Source organism: Enoplosus armatus, chromosome 1, assembly GCF_043641665.1.
Source record: "Enoplosus armatus isolate fEnoArm2 chromosome 1, fEnoArm2.hap1, whole genome shotgun sequence".
Classification (NCBI taxonomy): domain Eukaryota; kingdom Metazoa; phylum Chordata; class Actinopteri; order Centrarchiformes; family Enoplosidae; genus Enoplosus; species Enoplosus armatus.
The window spans coordinates 23820697-23842910 of record NC_092180.1 but is presented as its reverse complement, the minus strand read 5'-3'; the positions used below and the strand labels follow the sequence as shown (position 1 = coordinate 23842910).

Below are 22214 nucleotides of genomic sequence, written 5' to 3'. Positions count from 1 at the left end.
TGTGCCTTTATGTCTGCGTCTGTATGTCCTTGGGTTGGTATGCACTTGTGTGAATGTAGTGCGAACGTGTGTGGGCATGTGTGAGACTCTTGGTGCATGGCCAGCTGTGTGAGGCGGTGAGGCTGTGGGTCTGGGGATGAGCTTGTGACACAGCCAGCCTGCTGGCAGCTGTGACAGTGCCTGCGCCCTTGAGGGTGGAGTGTGGGCGGTGAGGAGGGGGGGCAGGGCGGCAGAGAGAACTGACCTGGGACACGACAGGAGCTCCGGGGGCCGCGGCGATGCCCGTCTGCGAAGGCTGTACTGGCTGGGAGGCAGCCTGGGCCGGGGCCTGGGGGGCCATAACCACGGGGGTCTGCTGCGGAGCCGTCACAGCCACGGCCGGCGCCACGGGGCCCTTCTGGAAGAGCAAGGAAGAGACAGAGAGATAAACAGGACGTGACGCCTCGCTCGCAGCAAGGCCACAGAGAACAGGAGGCAGGCGCCACAGCGCTCCTGTCACATCTGGTGTCCTGACTTCGGTGGACATCGCTTAACAGACAAGGAGGAGGGGGGGGGGTGGTGACAAGACAGAGGCTGGGAAAGACAGGAGGCCATCAAAGCTTTTCTTAATAGTCACCTACCTGACAAGTGAAACCTCCCATCAAGATTTATTGCTGGTCATTCCAAACATTAGCCACCTATTGTCTACTTTCTCATGATACGTGAGGGGATGAATGACTAGAAAATATCTCACATCCAAAACACACATTTTGCTCAACAGATGAGGTGCCATCAGCAGTCTCTCACTCTAAAGCCCTCATCACCTCTTTGAAATCTCTCCGGGCCTGTTCACACTTGGCAATAAAATACATCTTATGTGATGTAATCATAAGTGGACAGTTCTAAATACAGGTGTGAATGCACCCAAAAATGCATAGAGGACACATAAGGGTCTGATTGCTCAAACGACATATGGACGGGGGCAAGGCCACATGTACGTACACATATGTGATGTAGTTGTAAAGTGTAGTGTGAGCCAAAATACAGAAGTCTGAAGCCTAGACAAGGCTCTACTCCCAGCACAAATGTAGAGTATACAGAATGTTTTCTGTTTAAAGATCACTGTTTCTCCTCAGATTCATTCAAACACAGTATGAGCAGGGAAATACAATCTGCACTGCATCACAACTGGATCTAGATACAATCTCTACACACAGTATTTTGATAGTAAAACACTGGGTCTGATCAGAGCCTCCAGAGCCTCCGTTCCTTAGAAATGGGAGAGGTTAACTTAAAATATTATCTCCACCAGTGCCAGTGTACAGCACAGGATGTTATGATGTGTAGCCAGGGCAGCGATACCCAGCAGCTACACTTGTTTCAGCTATTTTTCTCTGCAAACAAATAACTTGCTTGCAAGATAATGTTTGAAAATAAATGGATTTATTCATTCTATAGATATATTTTGCAGGAAAAGTTACTCGTTGTTCATTACTGTATCTTTAAAAATTGAATGATTACATCCAGCAGCCACTTTGTAAATGCTTAGGATAATTAGAAATTATAACAATAATGTAGCTGTCATGGTTAATTACAAACATATGTGTGTGTGTGTGTGTGTGTGTGTGTGTGTGTGTGTGTTAGCCAACAACAAACGTTTCTATCATCTTCCATCATTTTTAAATGATTTTTTTCAAACATATGGCACAGTATTGGGGTCGCCTTTTCTCTTCTGACAAAAACTGAGGTGTAGGAAACAGGTCTCATCTTCATTTTAGCCCCACCCAGATTCTCCAACCTGGACCGCAACCTACTGTGTAACCTCTAGACTACCACTAAGCCACGACACTGTTTCCTGGCATCACTCGTCAGGGATGCTAAAGGAAGAAAATGTGAGGCAGAAGACTGAAAAATAGGCGAGTAAGGAGGGTTATCTCACTGGGCGGAGTGCAGGGCAGGAGGAGGAGGAGGAAGAAGAGGAAGAGGAGGAGGTCTGGAGGACAGGGCTGGAAGGAGTGGGAGAGGCAGACGGTACCATCTTGGCCGGGGTCAAAGAACACTGCCTGGTGGTCTGAGAGGTCACAGGAGACTGCAGGAAAGAAAAGAGAGCAACACACAGAGGCAGACAGAAGACAGAGACAAACAGGGAAACAGAGCAGAAAGATATCAAAGAAAGTGGGTGAGGGAGCGGAAACAGGGGAGATAAATGAATACAAGGCACCTCAAAACACACAAAGAAAGAAAAACAGCAAAGGTGAGTCGATGCCAGTTTCTGAGATGAAAGAAAGAATGAAGAGGAAGTGAACGGAGGGCAGAGAAAAGACTGGGACAGCATGAGAGAAACGGAGCAACAGAGGAAGAAAAGAGCAGTAGCGTGCCTTGCAGACAGATGAGGAAAGGTCATGACAGCAGGAAAGAAGAAAGAAGGGGGCAGCATGTTGGTGGCGTTGAAGACTGAATCAGAGAAGAGCATCTTTGGTCAGGCAGCAGTGGGTACTACTGGGGTCTCGTGGACATGTGTGTCCACATACCAACAAGACCAATCAGACATTTTCCTATACAGAACCTAATGTAGGGATGGTTTTACTGATAGGGAAAACTTTGAAAGCCACTTGCTTTGCTGGAAAACAAAGTGGAAAAATCACTGTAAATGATTTTCGGCATTGACTTTTAGCACAATTTGACCCACAGGTCAAGTCTATAAGGAACTTGGTGGTTTACTAGGCAGAGGAAGCAGCAGCTGATTGGCTGTGTACATGCAAGGCTGCTTCTTTTCGGCTAAATGCTGAAAAATAACAGAAAACTTTACAAAGCATGATTTTAGCATGATTTAGCATGGTTTTATATATATGTCCAAACGGACGGGTACGTACTGACTCTTGAGGCCTTTGGCAACTCTCTCATGATAACTGTTAACCATTGTCATGACAGAATTTTGCGTTTAAGGCCTCAGTGTTTTACTATGTAATACAGACATAAGATGATTCGTTTGTAGAGGTTGAATAAAGTGGCTTGGATCACTATTTTCCCAGTGATAAATCAGCTCATCTAACTTCCATTTGTTTGAATGAATCTGCAGACAACATAATAATTGGTATGACTAATGCACTAATAAAGCAATTAGCACAAGAAACCATCTGCAAAGACCCAACTCCACCAGAAAATATGCCTATGTGTCTATTCCTGATGCTGTTTAGGATAAGAGACCTGATTTGGATGTTACAGCAAAGGCCCATCAACTCTACATTGCAGATACATTTTAACATTATATAAACATTTTATAACCAAAACAATAAACTCCCAACAGTCGGTCACAGCAGTCAGTCAACCTTTTACTGACTGCCACATTTTCATTATTGCATCTATATCAGGTCTGACCACCACTGCATTGCTATGCTCCAGTGGTGTTTTACTTTTTCTCCAGGAGAATTTCCTTTACTACCGGCCACTAACACTACTACTCATGAGGGCAGAAACGAATGAAGTCATGACATTACAGACAATAAACGCATTTTTCATTTCATTGTTAATTCATGCGCTAAATAAGCAAGATGTCTAGGGTTGATTCTCGGTGTGACATTTTTATTTGGTTATCTCTTTCAACCTGAGTACCAAAATGTGCATAGTTAGGTTTGAGTATGTATACAAAGGAAAGTACATTTTCCAGTAGTGCATTGGAACAATATACTCAGAGATATGTATTCAAAGTGGAATAGTATGGAAACACTGCAGGTTCTCTATATGAATAAAGACTGTGCAAACACAAATAATAAACAGCGTGGACTATGAAACAAAAAAGATTAACAGTATTTATAAAAAAGATACGTATAGGTGGCTGAGATTTGTCATAACTCAGGTTTGTTTATTAGCATATTAAAGGCACAAGAGCAAATGGGATGGCTTGGCGGTGAGTGCCAACCGCCACAAAACCACGGTGATGCCAAGTGGCTCATCACACACACACACACACACACACACATACACACATACAGAAAAATGCACCACACTCATACACACTTCCTGGCTGCTATCCTGTCTATGGGCCAAGACAACCCAAGAGGGCCTCTGCCCCGACCTCTGGCACACAGCCGTCCATTCACAAACAGGCCGAAGCATTCACACACAAGCACTGACACACAGACAACAAAGGGAATAGACACACACACACACACACACACACATTCAAGCATATGATATACTACACTTGTCTTGCACACAAATGAAAACACACAAACAGACACATGAATGCCAAAAAAAAGACAAAAACAACACTGTCTACAAATTCATCAAAATCAGCTGCATGTCCTCTAATCATCATTATCACCCATTTTCACCATCACTCTAAAATGAAAGGTCACGACAAAGAGTAGAGCAGAAGAAGAAGGATAAGACAGAGGAGGAGGGAGTTTTCCCTCCACTAAAAGTTTTGTAGGATGCAAAAGAATGTTGTACTGATGAGTCGGGGGGGAAGCGGGTGTATGAGGGATGAGGGGAGAGGGGATGGGGGCGGTGGTGGGGGCAAAGGGGGTTGGTAAGAGCCACGGGGTGCATCCCACCGCTAGCGATGCCTCTCTCTTGCTCACTCTCTTTCCTTCTCCCACACACAGACAGACACACACACAAACACACGCAAGAACCAAAGCCTTGTTAGCTTTTTAAAATAATCAGGCAGTTGGATGATGAATGATTTAACAGGTATGGAAGGAAGGAAGCTCAGGATGCCTTCCGTTTCTCCCCTCAGGGTCACGGGAAGAGTGACAGGCCGACAGAGGGGTTGAGCTCTGGGAATAAACACCATTCCCTTTCATTTCCCCGCTACTGTTTTTCCTGTCGAGATGGCAACGCCGCGGCCCACTAATTTGTCATCAGCGTGACTGTGAGAGGCGATGACAATCTGCAACTCTCTTTTGAAAGGGGTTCATATCAGGATGGATACAGGGTGGCTGGCGACAAGTACAGAGGCGGGGGGTGCTGTTGTGTAACTGATGCGGACTTCTGTCTGGGAGAAGGACATTTACACCTGCCAATGGGACGTCTCAGCAGGAAGTATCAGAGTAACAAAGGGTGGAGTCTTCCTTTAATAATAAAAAAACACTTTTCACCACAGTTTTGAAATGTGTTACTCTGCCTCTGACAGCTCAGTCTGTCGTGTAATACTGCCTGAGAACATAAAACTACCCACTATACAGCAGAGTGTAATACTACTGCTGTATGATGGGTATACCAAACACTAGTATGGCACACCCACAATAATCCACTTCACACTGCTATACATGCATGTGCTTGATACTGTGGGCTGTATTGTCAGATTTGATACTACTAATGCCACATTTTAATCTGTTTCCTTTTTGCATTCATAGATACTGTTTGTAATACTCATAAAATAGGATGAACAGAGTCTTACTGTAGCCCTGAGTACAAAATGTTAGAGAAAGAAGAAACAGTTGAATTCATAAGTGCAAAGTAGAAACACAGCGGAAAGTCTGACCCAATTGAAAAAAAAAAAGAAATGCTGCCCTCTAGTGTCAGTCTTTTGTCCTCGCAGTTAGTGATATGATGAACAGGCGCCTCAGATCTTTAGAGGGCCTCTTTACTCCAGCCTTGAGAGGCCTGCACAAAGAGTGTGTTGGAAGAAATTAGTTGGTAACTTTTGGAGAAAAAAAATTGCACTTAGCCTTTTAAGAATAGCGAGCTTCTGTCTCAAGCAGTTTGTAAAATCACTGACTTTATTATAGCAGCCAATAGCACAAACAAATGCCAACATTTCCTCCCAGTTAACTGTTGACACTTTAAAACTTAACCCAGGTCAAAGTTGAGTATTCAAAACATTCTGAGTTGGGATTCTAGGTGTATTTTGCACTTTTTCTGTAACTGACAACTTAACCTGACATTAGGGCTAAAATCATTAGTCCATTAATTGATTAGACAATTGACAGAAAATTATTCTGGAGCAATTTTAACCATCTATTACTGTAAGTGTTTATATATTTTTAAGCAAAAATTCCAAAAACTCACTGGTTCCAGCTCTGCAAATTTAAATATTTTCTGGTTTTCTTCATCTTGCGTGAGAGTGAACTAAATATCTGGATGAATAATGACTCATCAATTCATCAATTTATCAAGACAATACTGTAGATTAATTGACATTATCTCAACTGTTGCAGTGAACTGAACAACAATGCTCAATCCCAATTCACAATATAGCAAACAGGATTAAATGCAATGCAATGTATTTGAAAGGAATCAAATGTATCATAACAAATCAGTTTTAAACGCCTTGCAGACAAAATTAATATTTAAGTCACAGAATGTTTTTTATATCATGAAAACGTATGCCTACTATAAACATGCCGATGTGAACATATCAACCCTTCTGTTATGTCAGTGTTGTATGTTCTGAGGTCAATAAGAAAGACAGAAGTCACGAGAGGTTCAGATGCTCTCATCAGAAGAAATATTTATCCGTATCATTTCAGCGGTCCCACTTGATTTACAGAGAAACTGTGAGAGACAAACTATCTAGTCACCTCATCATTAAAGCCAATTAAGTTCCAAAGGTGTGGATCCAGCAGCACAAGCTCAGGTTTTTACATGAATGATGTATCCACAGGTGATAATAAGCAAATTCCAATTAATGATTCAGTGGCTCTTTAAATTTTGATGAGGACCCCATGGAGTCATTAAGGAGCCTTGAGACATTAATTCACCTATTAATCTCAGTTTGATCTATACGTAAAATAATCAAGAATATTCATTCTTTATAACTGCACAGTTTCACATATTAATCACATCCCAATTAGGGTCTAAAGCTGTTCACTTAATGAGGTGTGTATCCACACATAATTAGATCAAGGTTTCTCCAATTTAATAAGTGGGATTAGTGTTGACAAAGGTCACCAGCTGTGGCGTTAACATTGAGAGATATTCTGCAGAGCTGGAAGGACTGAAGCATGCAGGACGTGTGCCTGTACAGTGTCACACTTTCAGTCATGGTTGCTCTCATACAAGGAGGTCTGAGGTTGATGCCCTTTGCATTGCATAGAATACAAATGAATAACCAGGAACTGGTGCTTTCCATACTATCACTAGATGCCTGAAATTGCACATGAACTAGTATCATATGAAAGGCAGCCCTTCTGCAGCGCCAACTTCAGTAAAGTACCAGCAAAGGTTGCAGAAGCAGAGTAAGGATTTCGGACACAACTTCACCTACTTCCAAGGTGCGTGGAGAAGGGAAAAAGTCTCAAGAGGTCAAAACTCCAGCAACACTTGTAGTACAAAGAACAACTTTATTGTCAGACCAACGCGTTTTGACTTGTGGCCTTCATCAGGGTCTTCACAAAACACACCACATCACACAACACTCAAACAATATAATGGGTATGAAGTAAAAAAAAAAAAAAAAAAGGTTGGAAAAAATGTAAAAGACAACCAATCATATACATACACATACACATACATGTCAGCCAGTGGGGCAACCACACACAGATGGGCTGGGCACATGGCCACGTGGATTCAGGCCAATCATGAAGGGGAGTGTCCAACAATGGACATGGGTGGCATCGTACCTGGTCCACAAACACGAGAAGTCCATCCAAGGGGCAGCACTCAAGCTCAAGGTTAGGAGGTCCTAACCCAAATGCACCCATTCAATGTGGCCTACTCCAAAACCACTTCACAGAGTGTTGTATACACACACCGCAAGTGTATTTGAAATGTAAGAGTGAAAATAAAATGTAAAAACAATAATAGAGAACAATAATAAAACCATATACATATGAGATTTGTAAATACTTAATAACTCATTAAACACCACTATAAAAACGAATTAATTGAGAAGTTTGGCTGGACTGAATCACTTTTGTGTCCATAAAAAATGAAGATGAAATGTGACGTTGCATTTCACTGAAATGTCTTAAAATGACTTTGCCCAGCCCATCTGTGGGTGCCCCATTGGCTGACATGTATGTGTACGTATATGATTCTAACCTGTTTAAATGTATTTTTCATTATACTGTCCATCTTTCTTTTCTGTTCATCAAATTTTATTTACAAGTTTAATTTCATTCTCCTTTTTGTTTCTTCCTTTAGTGCAAACTTTATATACTTATATATATCATATTCTATTTCATTGTTAAATTATATCATAATTCAAATATTTGAATATCTGTTTATACATGTTCTGTGTATGTAGCGTGGAGGGGACTACAACAACCTTTCAATGTGCAATTCTGTGTTGTATAAAACCAATAAAGGTAAACCTCCAACCTTGAATTTCAGCACCAGGAGCTGTCCATAGTGTGATCAAACAATTTCCTGTTGTCCTGGATAATAACTCTTCCTCATCTTCAAACTTTAAACATGGTGTCCCACAAGAATCCAATCCACATAACAGTCCAGTGAAAACCATGTATCTCCAAAATGTCCGCTTTTCCTGAGTTAAGAAAAAACTTCCCTGATTGCAGCTTTCTGACAATGCATTTTTCACAGAGTTGTTTTTTTAAATATGTTATGTGCGTAGGATGTGATGATAAAGTGTCTTTGGCCCTGATCTAATTCACAGTCCTATAATATTGAGTATCTGCCAATACCGAGCCCAAATAATTATTCACATATAATGCTTTGTGCTAATCCACAGAATCTGAGCTGACCCTTTCATTTCTTTTAATGAATCGTATCTGCTACATAAACCATGTTTCATTTCTGATCCTTTGTTTGTTCTGGTTACACCAGAAGGAATTGTCTCTGCACGTCTGATATATTTTTGCCAGGTGGGCTTGCGTCAATGGAGTTTACGCAGAGTGAACACTTGTGAATGTTCCGAATGCTGTAAAAAACAATGGCTACATTTATTCAGTGTTGATGTGAAGTCAATATTAAATCAGAATTTTGATGTATTTATCACAGTAAAGATAGTAAATAATGGTTATATAGAGCAAATTTTGTTTTTCATATTATACGTGCACTTAACAGTAATGGACTATTAAGTCGTTACCGTCAATTTCATTAGTCTCTTATTTGCAAAAAGAAAATATGAGTATGAGAAAAATAAAATAACCCCACATCTAATTCAGAAACAGGCACAGAACACTGATGTTTTCTTATCCAAATTAAAATCCTCAAGTTAAGATTAAATCTCTGCATAGCAATGTTTCACGAGTAAAGCCTATTGTGTGTGATGTACGTGTGGACACACAAATCAGATGATCCATTGTCTGTTTTGTGGTTGGGAACAAAAATGAAACAAAACCCATTGTTCCAGGTTAAGGAGCTGTAAAGAAACACCATGGTGCAGTAACACTGTGTGCTGTGGTCATACTACTGAAAGTCTACAGGTGGCAGCTACCATGAGCAGAGTCTCACCTGTGGAGTTGTTACTCTGAAGGACGCTCCTGTCGTGGGGGTGGCAGGTCGTGGAGAGATGTTGTTCTGTGCCTGAGCCTGAGCTTGAGCCAAAGCCTGCTGAGGAACCATCACGAGCTGGCCCAACTCTGTGCGTACCAACACCATCCCTGAAGAATCACAGGGAACATTCATCAGAGGAAAACACTACCAAGGTTGAAACAGACCTAACCATGGGTTAACTGTTTCATTTCATTGCACTACAACACTGCTTACAATGAAACTTCCTCAAATTAACATTCCCAGAACAGAGCTACACCGTGCTGGATATCAGAGAAAGGCACAAATGACAGCCTAGGGTTTAGGAATTAAGTTGAAGCTGTGATCATGAGCTAATTACATGGACTCTTTCTAAAAGGAAAGGACTGCCGTATCATAATGCCACGCTTGTGAAGTGGCCCATGTCAGGTCATCCCTGAGGTGAGGAAACCCTCCTGACCACTGTCTACTGTGTCACCTGCGATTCTTACTAAATGACAGAATAGGAGCTTCATAGAGATTAGCTACCTGACAAATGGGGTAGCAAAATTAGGGATACCAAAATGTTGCACCATTTGGCAGATCTGTGGGAAATTCCCCAACCTGATTTGGTTTTTTAACAGGTGGGGGGGAAACACTCTTCTCCTAGTTTATTTGGGAAACCGTAAATGTTTACAATCTGAGTTACATAAGGACTTTGATATGATTTATAATCTTGGAACAATGTAGATCAGTAATTCTCAGAGTTTCCAGAAATAAAGTGACCTACAGGATAAAACAAAATCTAGTTAGTTTGTTTTCTAACAACAAGGCACTGTAGTGATTAAAAACAAAACTGCTTCCCCATCTTGAGTTGCCCAAAAACATTTCCATGTGCATTCCCAACTTTACTTACAGTAACCAAAGAACAACACAAAAACAAATTCTGTGTGGAGGGCAACAGGTCTCCACTTATTAAGTTGCCTTTTCTTGGGCAGCAGTAATGTTAATCAAAAAGTAAAAGCCACTGTATTTTAACCATGTGTCACTTTTCAGAAAGTAGTTCCACCATAATGTTGTCTTGAATCATCTAATGGGATTCTGTACACTTTGAAGGACTCTTGGTACTGTAGGACTGTACTAGCCACAGTGCATATTTAACTGTCTGTATGCACTATTAGTGGACATGTCAAGTTGCTGATGTGTTTGCATTGACGTAAAGACATATTCCCCGGCATTTTTGATATTCCTTTGCCAGGTACAATCAATTATTATTCTTGGAAAGGCTATTAGGAAAAATACTAAGTTTGAAACATGACAGTCATAAGAGTAGCTGCCTTTCACCACACTATGTTGCAGATGAAAAACTTCAAATGCCTGAATATGGATGTGGCATTTTGTTAAGGGCATATGGTGTGTGAATACATTGGTGGCCACATTACATGATTTCATTGGAAAGAGCCCTGTCTTCTCCTGAGAGTGAACTCATGAGGTCTATATGAGTATGGGCTATACATGCGACAGCATGGCCACATTACAGTCCTTACAGAGTTTTTCCTGTGAGCAAAAAATCACAAGTTTGATGTCTTATAGAGACTTAAGTCAAACACTTAAGCATTATTAAAATGTACAGATACATTTCATTTGACACAGTTTCACTGCAATCTTCATGTACATTTTGTCTTAATTATTATTATTATTATTATTATTATTATTAATCTCACAATTGTGGTGTTAATGTCATGTTATGGTGCTGTTAAGGATGCTTGCTGTAAATGTAATCATTTGCACGGCTCAGGGGGCACATCCTAGAGCTAACACTGCTGGGTGTAGTGTTTGACTCCCCATGGGGCCACCCATGCTTAAACTCACAGTACAGCTACTATGAATAAAAGCATATATGAAAAGGTATATTTTACCTCAGGAGCAGGCACCATCCTATGGCATATTCAATATGTACGCAGGGTAACTTGGAAAGCTTCCCCAACACATTCAGACAAACAGGGTACAAGAACAGGATGTCACACACACAACCTCCTCATACTGAAGACAGTCAAACAAACACTGTACCATCAGTCTCAGGTAAGGTTATATTAACACAGGCGTAAATGGCACCTTCTTGCTGCTCTCCTCCCCCTCCTGCAAACCTTACCAGGCGGGATGGTAAACCCGGGGGGCAGCTGAATGGTCGTCTGCTGTTGAGGTGGTCTGACAATCAGCTGGGGGGCTACGATCCTTTGAGGCGCTGTAAGTCCAGGACGGGGTTGAGACTGTGCAGAGGTGGCCACAGCGGGTGTTGGAGAGGGGGCCATGGGCCTGACCATGCTGACAGCGGTGGTCACTGATGTAGTTTGACCAGTTCCACATACAGAACCTGTTGCCCCCCCTGTAACACAGGCAGCAGCTGCGGCAGAGCTCACAGGCTGGGTGACTGTTGTGGTTGTTGTAGCTGCTGCTGTAGTTGTTGTTGGTGTGACAACAGAGGGTGTTGGGGAGACAGTGTTTATTACAGAATTGACACCACAAGACTGGCTTGACATTACAATTTTGGACTGGCAATCGTCTGTTTTGGAAGCCCCAGTGTCTGTGACCGTTTTGCTGTGGTTCTCCTGTGAAGCTGAAGAGGTGACGGGTCCTACGCGAGCGCCCTGCTGGACCAAGGCCGACACACTGGTGCCGTTGCCGTTCTGGGCTATGCTCGCTACAATATGACTCGGGAGTCTATGCAAAGCAATGGTAGGAGTCCCCCGGTCGAGCGCAATAGCCGACTGACCTACAGGGAGGCTAGCTTTAGACAAGGTGAAAGTCGAAGTGTTGATAGAGGCTGTCGCCGGTCGAGTAGAGTTTGGTGTAGTTGCACTGGGCTCCACGGGGCTAACGTTTTCAGCCACCGCCGTGGTGCTGTTCCTCCTCGTCGCTACAGATGCGCCGTTCAAACTCTTTATCCGAGCCGAAGCGCTCCTCCGTGGTGTGGTTATGCGTTTTCTCGGCGGGTTTGCTTCTGTCGACGTCTCACCTGTGCCCGGGGTAACCTTAGACCCCCGGCTGGATGTGGTGCTGATGCTGGCTGGCGTAGATGCCAAAGTTGACAGACCAGATGCAGTCAGTGTTGTGATGGATGCTCCATGTGATTGCGAACCGCTGCTAGTGGCGTTCACACCGGCAGCCGAAGTGGTGGAAGGCTCGCCAAAGGAAGGGGTACAGCCCAGAGGAGGAGACGTGACAGTTTTGTCAGGGTTAGCGTCTTTAGAGTTGATCTCCTGGCGCATCTCAGGTTTATTACGCCGTCCTTGTTGTTGTTGTTCCAGTGTTGTGGTGCCCACTGGAGCTGGTAGCGTTTTTCCTAAGTGATGGTTAACGGGGGCCACTGAGCCAGCGCCTCCGTTTTCGTCTGTTTTACCTGCTGGGTTGCTCTGGCCAGCAAGCTGTGACTCCAATGAGCCCACTAGGTCGCTCACAGCTTTTTCATCCACCTCTGAAAAGAGCATATCTTCCAGGGGGTCGGAGGCGCCCGCCATCTCTGATCACAGATAGCTGTCTTCTATTTTTTTTTGTACAGTGCGCCTGCGTGTTACTAGGCATTGTGGGAATGAATCTGACGTCATTAGATGAGGGGGGCATCCTAGTTGTATTTTTCATGATTTTTCTTCGAGTCTAATTTAATGAGGTATAATGAAGAACTGTTGTATTAGTTTAATTACCAATTCCAAAGTAGAATATGTGGCACCCGTGACATACTTTGTAGGTGTCTAAATTGCAGGGGTTATAATGAAACATCGGGAAATTTGATGTGTCAAAAACAAATTATGCGGCATATATACATTTTCTACGTCTGAAAATGTATTACCTGGCATTATGGGGCAGGGTGGAGAAAAGACAAGCCTGTGTAATATCGCGATATGATAGAATGGCTGCATCTCAAACCTCTATTAAGCATCCTATGATAATTTGACTCATCTTCTTCCTTCAAATAATCGTACAAATGAACGATGAACTGCATGTACAATCTTATTATTACTGAGTTTACTATGTCTCAGCCAACTCTTTGTCACTTATAGGAAAGGGTAGCAGTAGGAGGAAGAGGAGGCAACTTTAAATGAATAAGGCACAGCCTTTCTCCCAACATCCTTAGCGGCGGGCGAAGTAAAATGAAAACGGCCATGTCGTGGTAGAAATCAGATCAGAAACGAGCGAGTCTGACTCACGGTGTAACTTACTTATTCATGTAATGTAGCTTTAAAACTACAGCTCTGAAAATAACACATCTGACCTCTCGTTTGACAGAAAACAGATTCAGTGGAAGTAAGTGCGTTATTAAAGACAGAGGACAAACATGAGCGGAGGAGGGACGCCGTACATTGGCAGCAAAATTAGCCTAATCTCCAAGGCCGAAATTCGCTATGAAGGAATTTTGTACACCATTGACACTGAAAACTCGACAGTAGCTCTTGCTAAAGGTAAGTTAAGTAACCAAGAGGTGGACTACAGTACCCAGAAAGAGTTATACCATAGCTTACAGTAGTGTTAACGGATGGAAAACAAATTCATTTCAGCGCAGCTAGCTATATTAGCTAGCTAGCTTTGTAGCCAACTAGCGGTAGTAGCTAGCATAAGTGGTGCAGTAGTTAATACTCCTTTGTTTACCTTGTGTTTGGGCTAACGTTAAATATGTGGCCCTTACTGCTGAATAACGTTACTCAGAGGCATACCGTATAATAGGTAGTAAATCCCTTGTTACTATCAAACATGTCTTGTGTATGTTTAAAGTATGGGTTATCAGCTAAGTTACAATTTGAGTCTTTATGTTGAACGTGTGTTTAGTGATCTCAGATAACAAACTCATTTTAATTCTCTATAACGTCAAGCATTTAGCCTAACCCTACAAATCTGACAAATGACTAGTCAATTTGTTTTGTTAAGTAATAGTTGGTTCTTCAACAGTCACTCTGAGGGAAATTTGGCATGGTTATTGCATAGTATTGTTGGATGCCTTTTTAACACCTGGCAAGGAAGAATGGATGAAAATTAACCTTCTAGTCAAACTGTGGCGCATTTACAGTAGTTTTTTTGTTGAACTATGAACATTTCCTTGATAAGAATAGATTGAGATGAAATGCAATACATTTTAACAATACAATTGTATATCACTATTCATAGTATTAAAAAGTACACAATATTGTGATATACAATAACTGTTAAATGTGTATATATTTTGCAGTGTGAGGATATACAACAAAGCACAAATCTACTCAGCCTCAATTAAAATACTTGATAGTCTAAAGTCATTTGAATTTTCCCAACAGTTCGCTCTTTCGGCACTGAGGACCGGCCCACTGATAGGCCTATTCCACCCCGGGACGAAGTGTTTGAGTACATCATCTTCCGAGGAAGTGATATAAAAGACCTAACAGTTTGTGAGCCACCCAAAGCCACTAGCTCCCTGCCTCAGGACCCTGCCATAGTCCAAGTAAGTTGATTTGTATGCATTTTTGTACTATGAAGTGGCTGTATGTATGGCAGTTTGTCACATATTCTGTATATTTAATAAAAACCCAATGGACATTTGGTTAATTACAATCTCAATGTCATTTCTTTGGGGTTCATGCATTGGGCTTGTTGGCTCACTGTCCCGCTGTCATGGCTTACTGGGATATTTGAGTAGAGGAGAGCCATCGCTGCTATGTCGTGTTATTAATAGTAGGGTTATGACTATAATAATGTGTATATATACTTGCTCAGGCTCAAAAATACCCTTTTCATGGCACACATTTTGACTTGTCACAGCAGAAAAGGCACAGGTGTATCTAACAACAGTAATTTTGATTCCATTTGATTAGTCTCTCAGTAAGTATCAGGGCTGGAATCATTAATATTTCAGAACTACAATTGCACATTCATGTCTAATGCATTATGATTTTATCCGTGCCAGTGGTCTGAAATTAATGGATTAAAAAAAGGTTATTATCCCCTGTGAATTTGTGTGATAGTGCTGTCTTTGACAGTCAATGTTGTCATGGGTTTTCAGTTTACTGTGTTTTTTTTTTTTAGTCATCAATTGGATCCAGCGATGCTTCAGCAGCAACATCATTCCAGTCGGCTGGGTCCTATGGTCCATACAGTAGGGCGCCTGCCCCCGGCTACAGCCAGTTCGGTGTTACACCCCTTGCAGCTCAGCAGTTTGGATCTGCTGGAGCAGGAGGTAAGGACAAGTTCTTGTTCAAAATAAGTGTCTGCTCACTGTATGGATTCACAGGATGCATCACAAGAGAGAGCTGTGAAAATGGTTCCTGGTTGCACACAATGATATGATTGATCTTAACTAAGGTAAAATAAACAAAACTAAAGGCAACAAATTGTTAACTGTGAGAACTCAAAACTAGCAAGCTGTAGCTCATCCCACTGAACTTCATTAGCGTAACATGTTAATGCTTGTGTGAATCAATGGAAGCACAAATATCATCTATAAAAAAATAAAAAAAAGTCTAATGACTACTCAAACAATTGATCAATTTTGAAACAGGCCTTGTAAGCAAGCCATCTGTTTCTCAGGCAAATTGGGAGCAACGCCTGATTCATGTTGATTTGAACAGAGCACAGCAGCATGACATCTTTTGAGTTTCCTGCTGTATACCTGAACCCATTATGTGTTGAACTGGGATTAGTGGAGATAATTATACAACATATTTCCAATAAAGTGTTCTGCTGAAACTTAAAGAAGGAGGCATATATAACAGCATATGTCAAGGATTTTCTTACTAAATATATAGATTGCATTTCTGTCTTTGTTGTCAAACTATTAGATTGCTTTACAAATACATTGAGCAGACATTGGCCTTATTAGATATTCAATGTCAGTGTTGTCCATTGCCAATAAACTAGAAATACCTTCCTGCTCAGAGTTCCATGAATTATTTCCAGGTATTTTGCCACATTCATATCACGTGTTGTATGTCATGGTGTTTCATCAAATTCTTGTTGCCTCTGTCAGCTGCTGTAAGACAAACCATGCTGCCTCTGCATTTATGAACATCATATAGTTTGAATCTCACTTTTCTGATTTCTGCAGGGCGCACTAGTCCCCAGCGGGACCCTTTAAAGTCCAAAAAACAAAGTCCCGCCCTGGAGCAGGCCCCACCATCAGCTGCCCCAGCGCCACCTGCACCTGTAGGGCCAAGGAGTCAGACAGGGGCGGCAGCTCCCAGACCCACAGGTACCACTGCTGGCAGCCAGAAGCCCCCAGACCTCCTGGAGCAGAGAAAAGGTGAGGTTACCTGCTAGGCTTGTAATGGTTCATCTCCACAAAGATAAACGTTTGTTGAATCTAGACTGTGTCTGAAGTAGTCAAAGTATTTTTTTAATCAAGTTGTTTAACCATTGTGTGCTCATGCATGTAGTGCTTTGTTTGAGTCGTAACCTTGAGTTAAACTGAGGGTAAACAGTGTGTTTTGCTGTTCAGCTCCTGAGGTTCAGAAGGTGTCACAGCCAGAAAATGAACACGGTGCTCATGAAAACCGGGATCCCAACTATCGTCAAGCTGGTGAGTAGTTTTACACCATTACTTAATGATATCCATTAACACACATAATTCACTAAAACCACTAAAATGTTTGTTTTCATTAGTTGTATTAATTTGAACTTGTTGAGGACACAGGTTTTACTGTGATTAAATCATTTTATTGTCATCTTCATCACCTCAGGTATCTACAGTGCAATCTAAACATATTTTGACATGATGTTCACTTGTCGGTTTCTGTGCTCTAGCACATTGGATTGAATGTGGTGGAACAATGAGGTTAAAGTGCTGACAATCTGCTTTAGAGGTCTTTGCAGACCAGACTACAGGTCTGGCTGAACATTACTAAGAATGCCACCGGTTGTCCTCTGATGTCTAAGGGTTGTAGACTACAGCCAGTCACTGACTGCAAAAGATTTGCAACCAAATATTATATTGAGTTCATGTGAACTTGTGCACCCATTGGGGGATGAGATATTGAAAGGGCATCAGTTCGTACACTGTTAATATCCTCAAATTAAAGCAGATAGTCTGCACTTAAATCTTAAAGGCATGGTTTCATTTTAAATATAATGTGCTAATTGTATAAAGCTAACGCAGCACTGTCCCAACTACTGCACAGTCTGCCTAGATGATGCTTGTTGGCGCATTGCTGGATTTCAGTTTTCCCTTGTTATTTCTCAGCTGGTGCTCAGTCCAACCGCCGTGGCCGTGGAAGAGGAAACCGCAGCAGAGGCAGAGTAAATGTACGTAGGGATGGCCCCATGAAGTTTGAAGAAGACTTTGATTTTGAAACTGCCAACGCCCAGTTCAACAAAGATGAGATTGACAAAGAGCTCCAGAACAAGCTCAAACTGAAAGGTATGGCTTCAACATACTCGAGTCCTAAAGGGCAACGACAGGAAACCTGCCAGAACTAAATGGTGCAATTGTTGCTATTTTTAAAGGTCTGTTTGAATTTGGTTTATCCAATCACCATCAATGCATTCTGACAGTGTAATTGCCTACAGTGATACTGCGATACTAGTCCCTTTGCCCTGCCCTGACTGCCACCATAATGTTATTAGGTGACCCAGTCTTTAATGTCTTGAATGGTTTACACAAATTCCTTCAATATAACTACAGATGACAAGACTGAAAAGGCGGTGAATGGAGAAGAGACTGGTGACTCAGAACATCTGCCTAATGAGGGGACCACTGAGGAGGAGGAGGCGGCTGTGATTAACACCTACTATGACAAGTCCAAGTCCTTCTTTGATAACCTGTCCTGTGGTGATTTAAGGTACCTCAATATGTCCACTATTAAAATTGTTGTTCATTTGTAAGACACTGGTGGGCTAAATTCATTAGCTTAAATGTTCAGACTTGCATGGGTCTGTCTCGGTACAGTTACCCATTTAAAAAAAAAAAAAAAAAAAAAAAAGGTTGTATACGAAACAGGTAGTCCAGTTTGAAAGCTCATCAGACTGCAGATGGGATTTTATAATTGTGAAAAAAAAGTTATGTTATTCTGCCTGGACACGTGTTTGCTCGAGTGATTTGCCAACACAGTGTTTTGCCAGATGACGCAGGACTGCGCTGCAACAAAAGTTAAGTCAGGATCAACTTTTTGCCAGACTACCTTGCATTTTTTTTTGCCAACGCTTCCGTCAGTGTTATTGAAACAAATCAGGGGGCTCCGTTTTTGAAAGTGTTATTGTCTCTAAACTCCCTATGTCTCTTTATACAACAAACATCAGCTTTAATATGTGTATTTAAACATGTGAATTGTACTCTATGAATACACTGAAACACATTTGTTTTCATCTCTTTCAGTAAAGGGGGTGAGAGAGGATTTTCAAAGTAAGTCACACATTTTCTTTGCTGTGTAGAGGGAGGCACCGCAGCTGAATGGCACCAAACATCGGAATGAAAGTTATTATAAAGTTATAGAATAAGAATGTGAATACACACTAAACACTTTTAGGATTTTGACTTGATCATGGCAACATTAATTCAGTGTTTTATTTACTTTTTAAATTTCTTAAGTATACTATCAAGGCTCTTACATGTTACACGGACACAGAGCGGAACATTACACATATTTGGATTTTTGAGCCTCCCCTGTATGTCTCATATTTTATGTGTGTTACTCAAAAACATGGATCCTGATCATCTGTGTGTGTCAGGGAGCGGCGGTCGACCTGGGCAGAAGAGCGGCGAATGAATTCTGAGACATTCGGCATCCCTCTGAGGCACAATCGAGGAAGAGGTGGTTTCCGTGGCCGCGGATTCATGGGGCCCCGTGGAGGCAGAGGGCGACCGCTGAGCAGAGGTTCCTTCGGGCCACCCCGGGGTGCTCCACCTGGGTTCAGAGACGGGTTCAGAGGTGGCAGAGGAGGCCGGGATTTCTCCGATTTTGAATACAGGGTAAATCTATCAGTAGACACTTCCTTGCAGTATGTGGAAGAAGATGAAGATTGATGGCTGATGTAAACTTTTGTTGTTGTTGTTTTTCCAGAAGGATAACAAGGTGGCTGCATAGTACTGCAGCAGTGGATCCACAGAGAATTGTAGCCCCCCATCATGAAATGATTCCTGTTGAAGAAATAGTTTGGTCTCAACATTTGACAGAAAGAATGAAGACATCCTCTCAGTCACCAGCACCAGCTGACTGCTTTACATCAGGGGGTGAGAGTGCAGCTCCCTTTTCTCCACTCTGAGAATTAGGCTTTTTGTTTTTTGGCCCAGTCATCAGATTGACAAGAACATGTGTAAATACCTTGCTTTGGAGTAATTCTGTATTTTTGCATCAATCAAGTTAATTTCTTACTGAAGGTGTCTTTGATATTGAAAGCTGATACTGTGAGTGGATTACAGTTCATGTGATCCATAGCTTTATTTTTTATTTTCTTTCAGTTTTTGATATTATGACGTATGTTGGCACCAAAATTCACTGCATTGCCTGTTGCACCGTATGTTTCTCTGCTCAGACGTATTTAGTTTGGTTGCCATGTGTTCAGTATTTTTACCCAGTTTGCAGGGAAAGTTGTTGCTTTTTTTTTTCTTTCGGACATCCATTCATTTTCAATGAAGTAGTGAGCTCAAAGCCAACTGAAAGAAACAAAATCTGAACTGAAAATTGTAATGAATGAATGTATATCTAGCTCATCTTCTGCTTGGTGCCCCTCTGCATACTGTGGCTTGCCAGACAGACTTTTAGTTTTTAGAAATGTGCATTCAGTGTTTAGACTAGTTACATCATACTTTGACCCCTCAAACCTCCCACATCAGATGAATTCTGTTTCTGCTTTACGTTTGTAGCTGGACGTCCACAGGCCCGTTAATGATGGCAGGCAATCAGTAGGAACCAGCCTTTTTGATATTGATATATGGGGTTTACAGCATTAGCTTTAGAAGTATTTGACTGTAGATTTTTTTTGACCGGGTCTGTTTTTATGTAGTTGACTGATCAAAGAGCATTCCCATGATTTGTGGCTGTGAAAGAGGAACATCCATTACGGCGAATGCCTTTAGAGTTCTTAGGAGAGGAAAACCTTGGGTTCATTCAGTCAGAATTAGATTTGGATAAAAAATGCTCCACTGTTTTGCCAAAAAGAACATGTAAGCATTAGCTTGAGCTAAAATAATTGACAGTCCATAAGTACATTTTTTTCTCATCTTAGTACCTGTTTTTCTCATCTTAGTACCTGTCTTTCTCATCTTAGTACCTGTTGAATCTACCTTCATATGTCCAGAACATACTGAGCCATCTGTTAAAGCATGTTCTATTTGTTGTCAGCATCCTTTGAGTTGTCTTAGTTGTCATCAGCATTGTTTTTTTCCACAGTCCGCTGTTTCCACTGCTAATCAAAGCACTTGCAGTGTTGTATGGATTGTTTACTGAAAATGGGAAATTGTAATTGTAAATGGACTGAATGATGTCTCGAAACGTCTGTTCAATACACATGGCAACATTTCTGATCATCATCAGCCCTCTGGCTTGTTTGTAGCTCCTCTTGTTGCATTGTTGTCAATGTGATTGTTCTCTGGAGTGAATTTCTTTTTTTACTGACTTGTGAACAAAAGGGACAACAACTGGATGTGGTGCCAGTGTGTTGGGGGGGAGGTGGGATATTTTATTCTCATTTGTTAGTACTTTAGGGACGTCAGAGTACTTTTGCCTTCAAAGTGGTCAATTTTTTACAGCTCTCCCTTTAACTTAAAGGTTACCTTTTGACAAAAGTATTGATAGCACTACAAGGTGAAACTAGATCCTTCTCAGTAGCTGTGGTTGTCTAGAAGCAAAGCAGCCCAGTCGAAAACGTGCTGTTTAACTGGATATTGCACAGATTGCTGATCACTGCATGAGGGCCGTAGGAACCATCACTTTATATGGGCTTTCACGATGACCAGCGATATTGAATTTGAGACTAAAAGTATTACTCAACTATTAAAAACTGATGTTTTCATATGTTTGTTACTCCTTCCAGTCAGTCTGGAATTGTACACCAGGAATTGTTTTCTTGAGAATATCAGCAAAATTGAGTTTTTACGTAAAATAAAGAGTTGAACAATATCCATGTCTGATGTTTGTTTTTTAATTCATATGTTCCTGAATTTTCACAGAAATGTTAACTTCCCTTTCCACATTATGTTGCAGCCTTATGCTAAAATTGTCATCAATCTACACTTGAAATGTTTGCAGATTTAAGACTAAACTGAAATATCACATCAACGTAAGTATTCAGACCGTTTGGCAGCAATTACAGTCTGGAGTTTTCTTGGGTATGACGCGAAAAGCTTGGCACACCTGGATTTGGGGATTTTCTGCCATTCTTCTCTGCAGATCCTTTCCAGCTCTGTCAGGTTGGATAAGGGACCGTCGGTGGACAGCCATTTTCAGGTCTCTCCAGAAATGTTCGATTAGGTTATAGTCCTGTTGGAAGCTGATTAAGGATTTCTCTGCACTTTGCTCTGTTCAGCCTTCCCTCAACCCTGACCAGTCCCACAGTCCCTGCTGCTGAAAAGCAGCCCCACAGCATGATGCTGCCACCACTGTGCTCAGCCAGAGTGACCAAGAAATCTCTAACCAGGATTTTTTGACTTGTCATAACTGTCCCAGTAAGGCATGCCAGCCTGCAACTAGCTCACCTAAATGGAGTACAGTCATAATAGTCTCAGGTCCTATGAGGGGTCACAGCTGGTCCTTGGTCAGTTTTGACATTTTGGCCTGAGGGTGGCACAAGTGGACAGTTCAGAGTCTTCAAAATGTAAAAAGTTATCCTCTGGGGATAGGGTGTGCTGCTAAGTGTATTTCCAGAGTATATGTAATATTTTGGCCAGGGGGGGGTCACCTGAAACACTAGGATTAATCTTCTGT

General features: G+C 41.7%; 2 protein-coding genes across 2 annotated transcripts in view; one reads left to right on the top strand and one right to left on the bottom strand.

The window, feature by feature from the left end:
• Positions 1–12857, bottom strand: part of LOC139283797 (transcription initiation factor TFIID subunit 4-like) — a 77092-nt gene extending 64235 nt beyond the window's left edge. The window contains exons 1-4 of the mRNA XM_070903838.1: positions 11492–12857; positions 9343–9491; positions 1919–2068; positions 245–397 (exon numbers count right to left, since the gene is read on the bottom strand). Coding sequence (XP_070759939.1) covers positions 245–397; positions 1919–2068; positions 9343–9491; positions 11492–12857 — 1818 coding nt within the window. The remainder of the gene's footprint in view (positions 1–244; positions 398–1918; positions 2069–9342; positions 9492–11491) is intronic.
• Positions 12858–13525: 668 nt separating this feature from the next.
• lsm14ab (LSM14A mRNA processing body assembly factor b) lies at positions 13526–21410 on the top strand. The gene is made up of 10 exons (XM_070903098.1): positions 13526–13796; positions 14643–14806; positions 15388–15538; positions 16406–16600; positions 16796–16876; positions 17537–17713; positions 17978–18134; positions 18668–18694; positions 19021–19261; positions 19353–21410. Exons 1-10 carry the CDS (start codon positions 13673–13675, stop codon positions 19374–19376), a joined length of 1341 nt encoding a protein of 446 aa, XP_070759199.1. The 5' UTR covers positions 13526–13672; the 3' UTR covers positions 19377–21410.
• Positions 21411–22214: the final 804 nt, after the last annotated feature.

Bases quoted from the DNA above. Each gene is read 5' to 3' on its own strand.
- lsm14ab (XM_070903098.1), top strand. From the start codon at position 13,673: ATGAGCGGAGGAGGGACGCCGTACATTGGCAGCAAAATTAGCCTAATC. The intron at 18,695-19,020 runs GTAAGTCACACA...TGTGTGTGTCAG, and splicing joins GGTGAGAGAGGATTTTCAAA to GGAGCGGCGGTCGACCTGGG. The intron at 19,262-19,352 runs GTAAATCTATCA...TTGTTTTTCCAG, and splicing joins TCTCCGATTTTGAATACAGG to AAGGATAACAAGGTGGCTGC.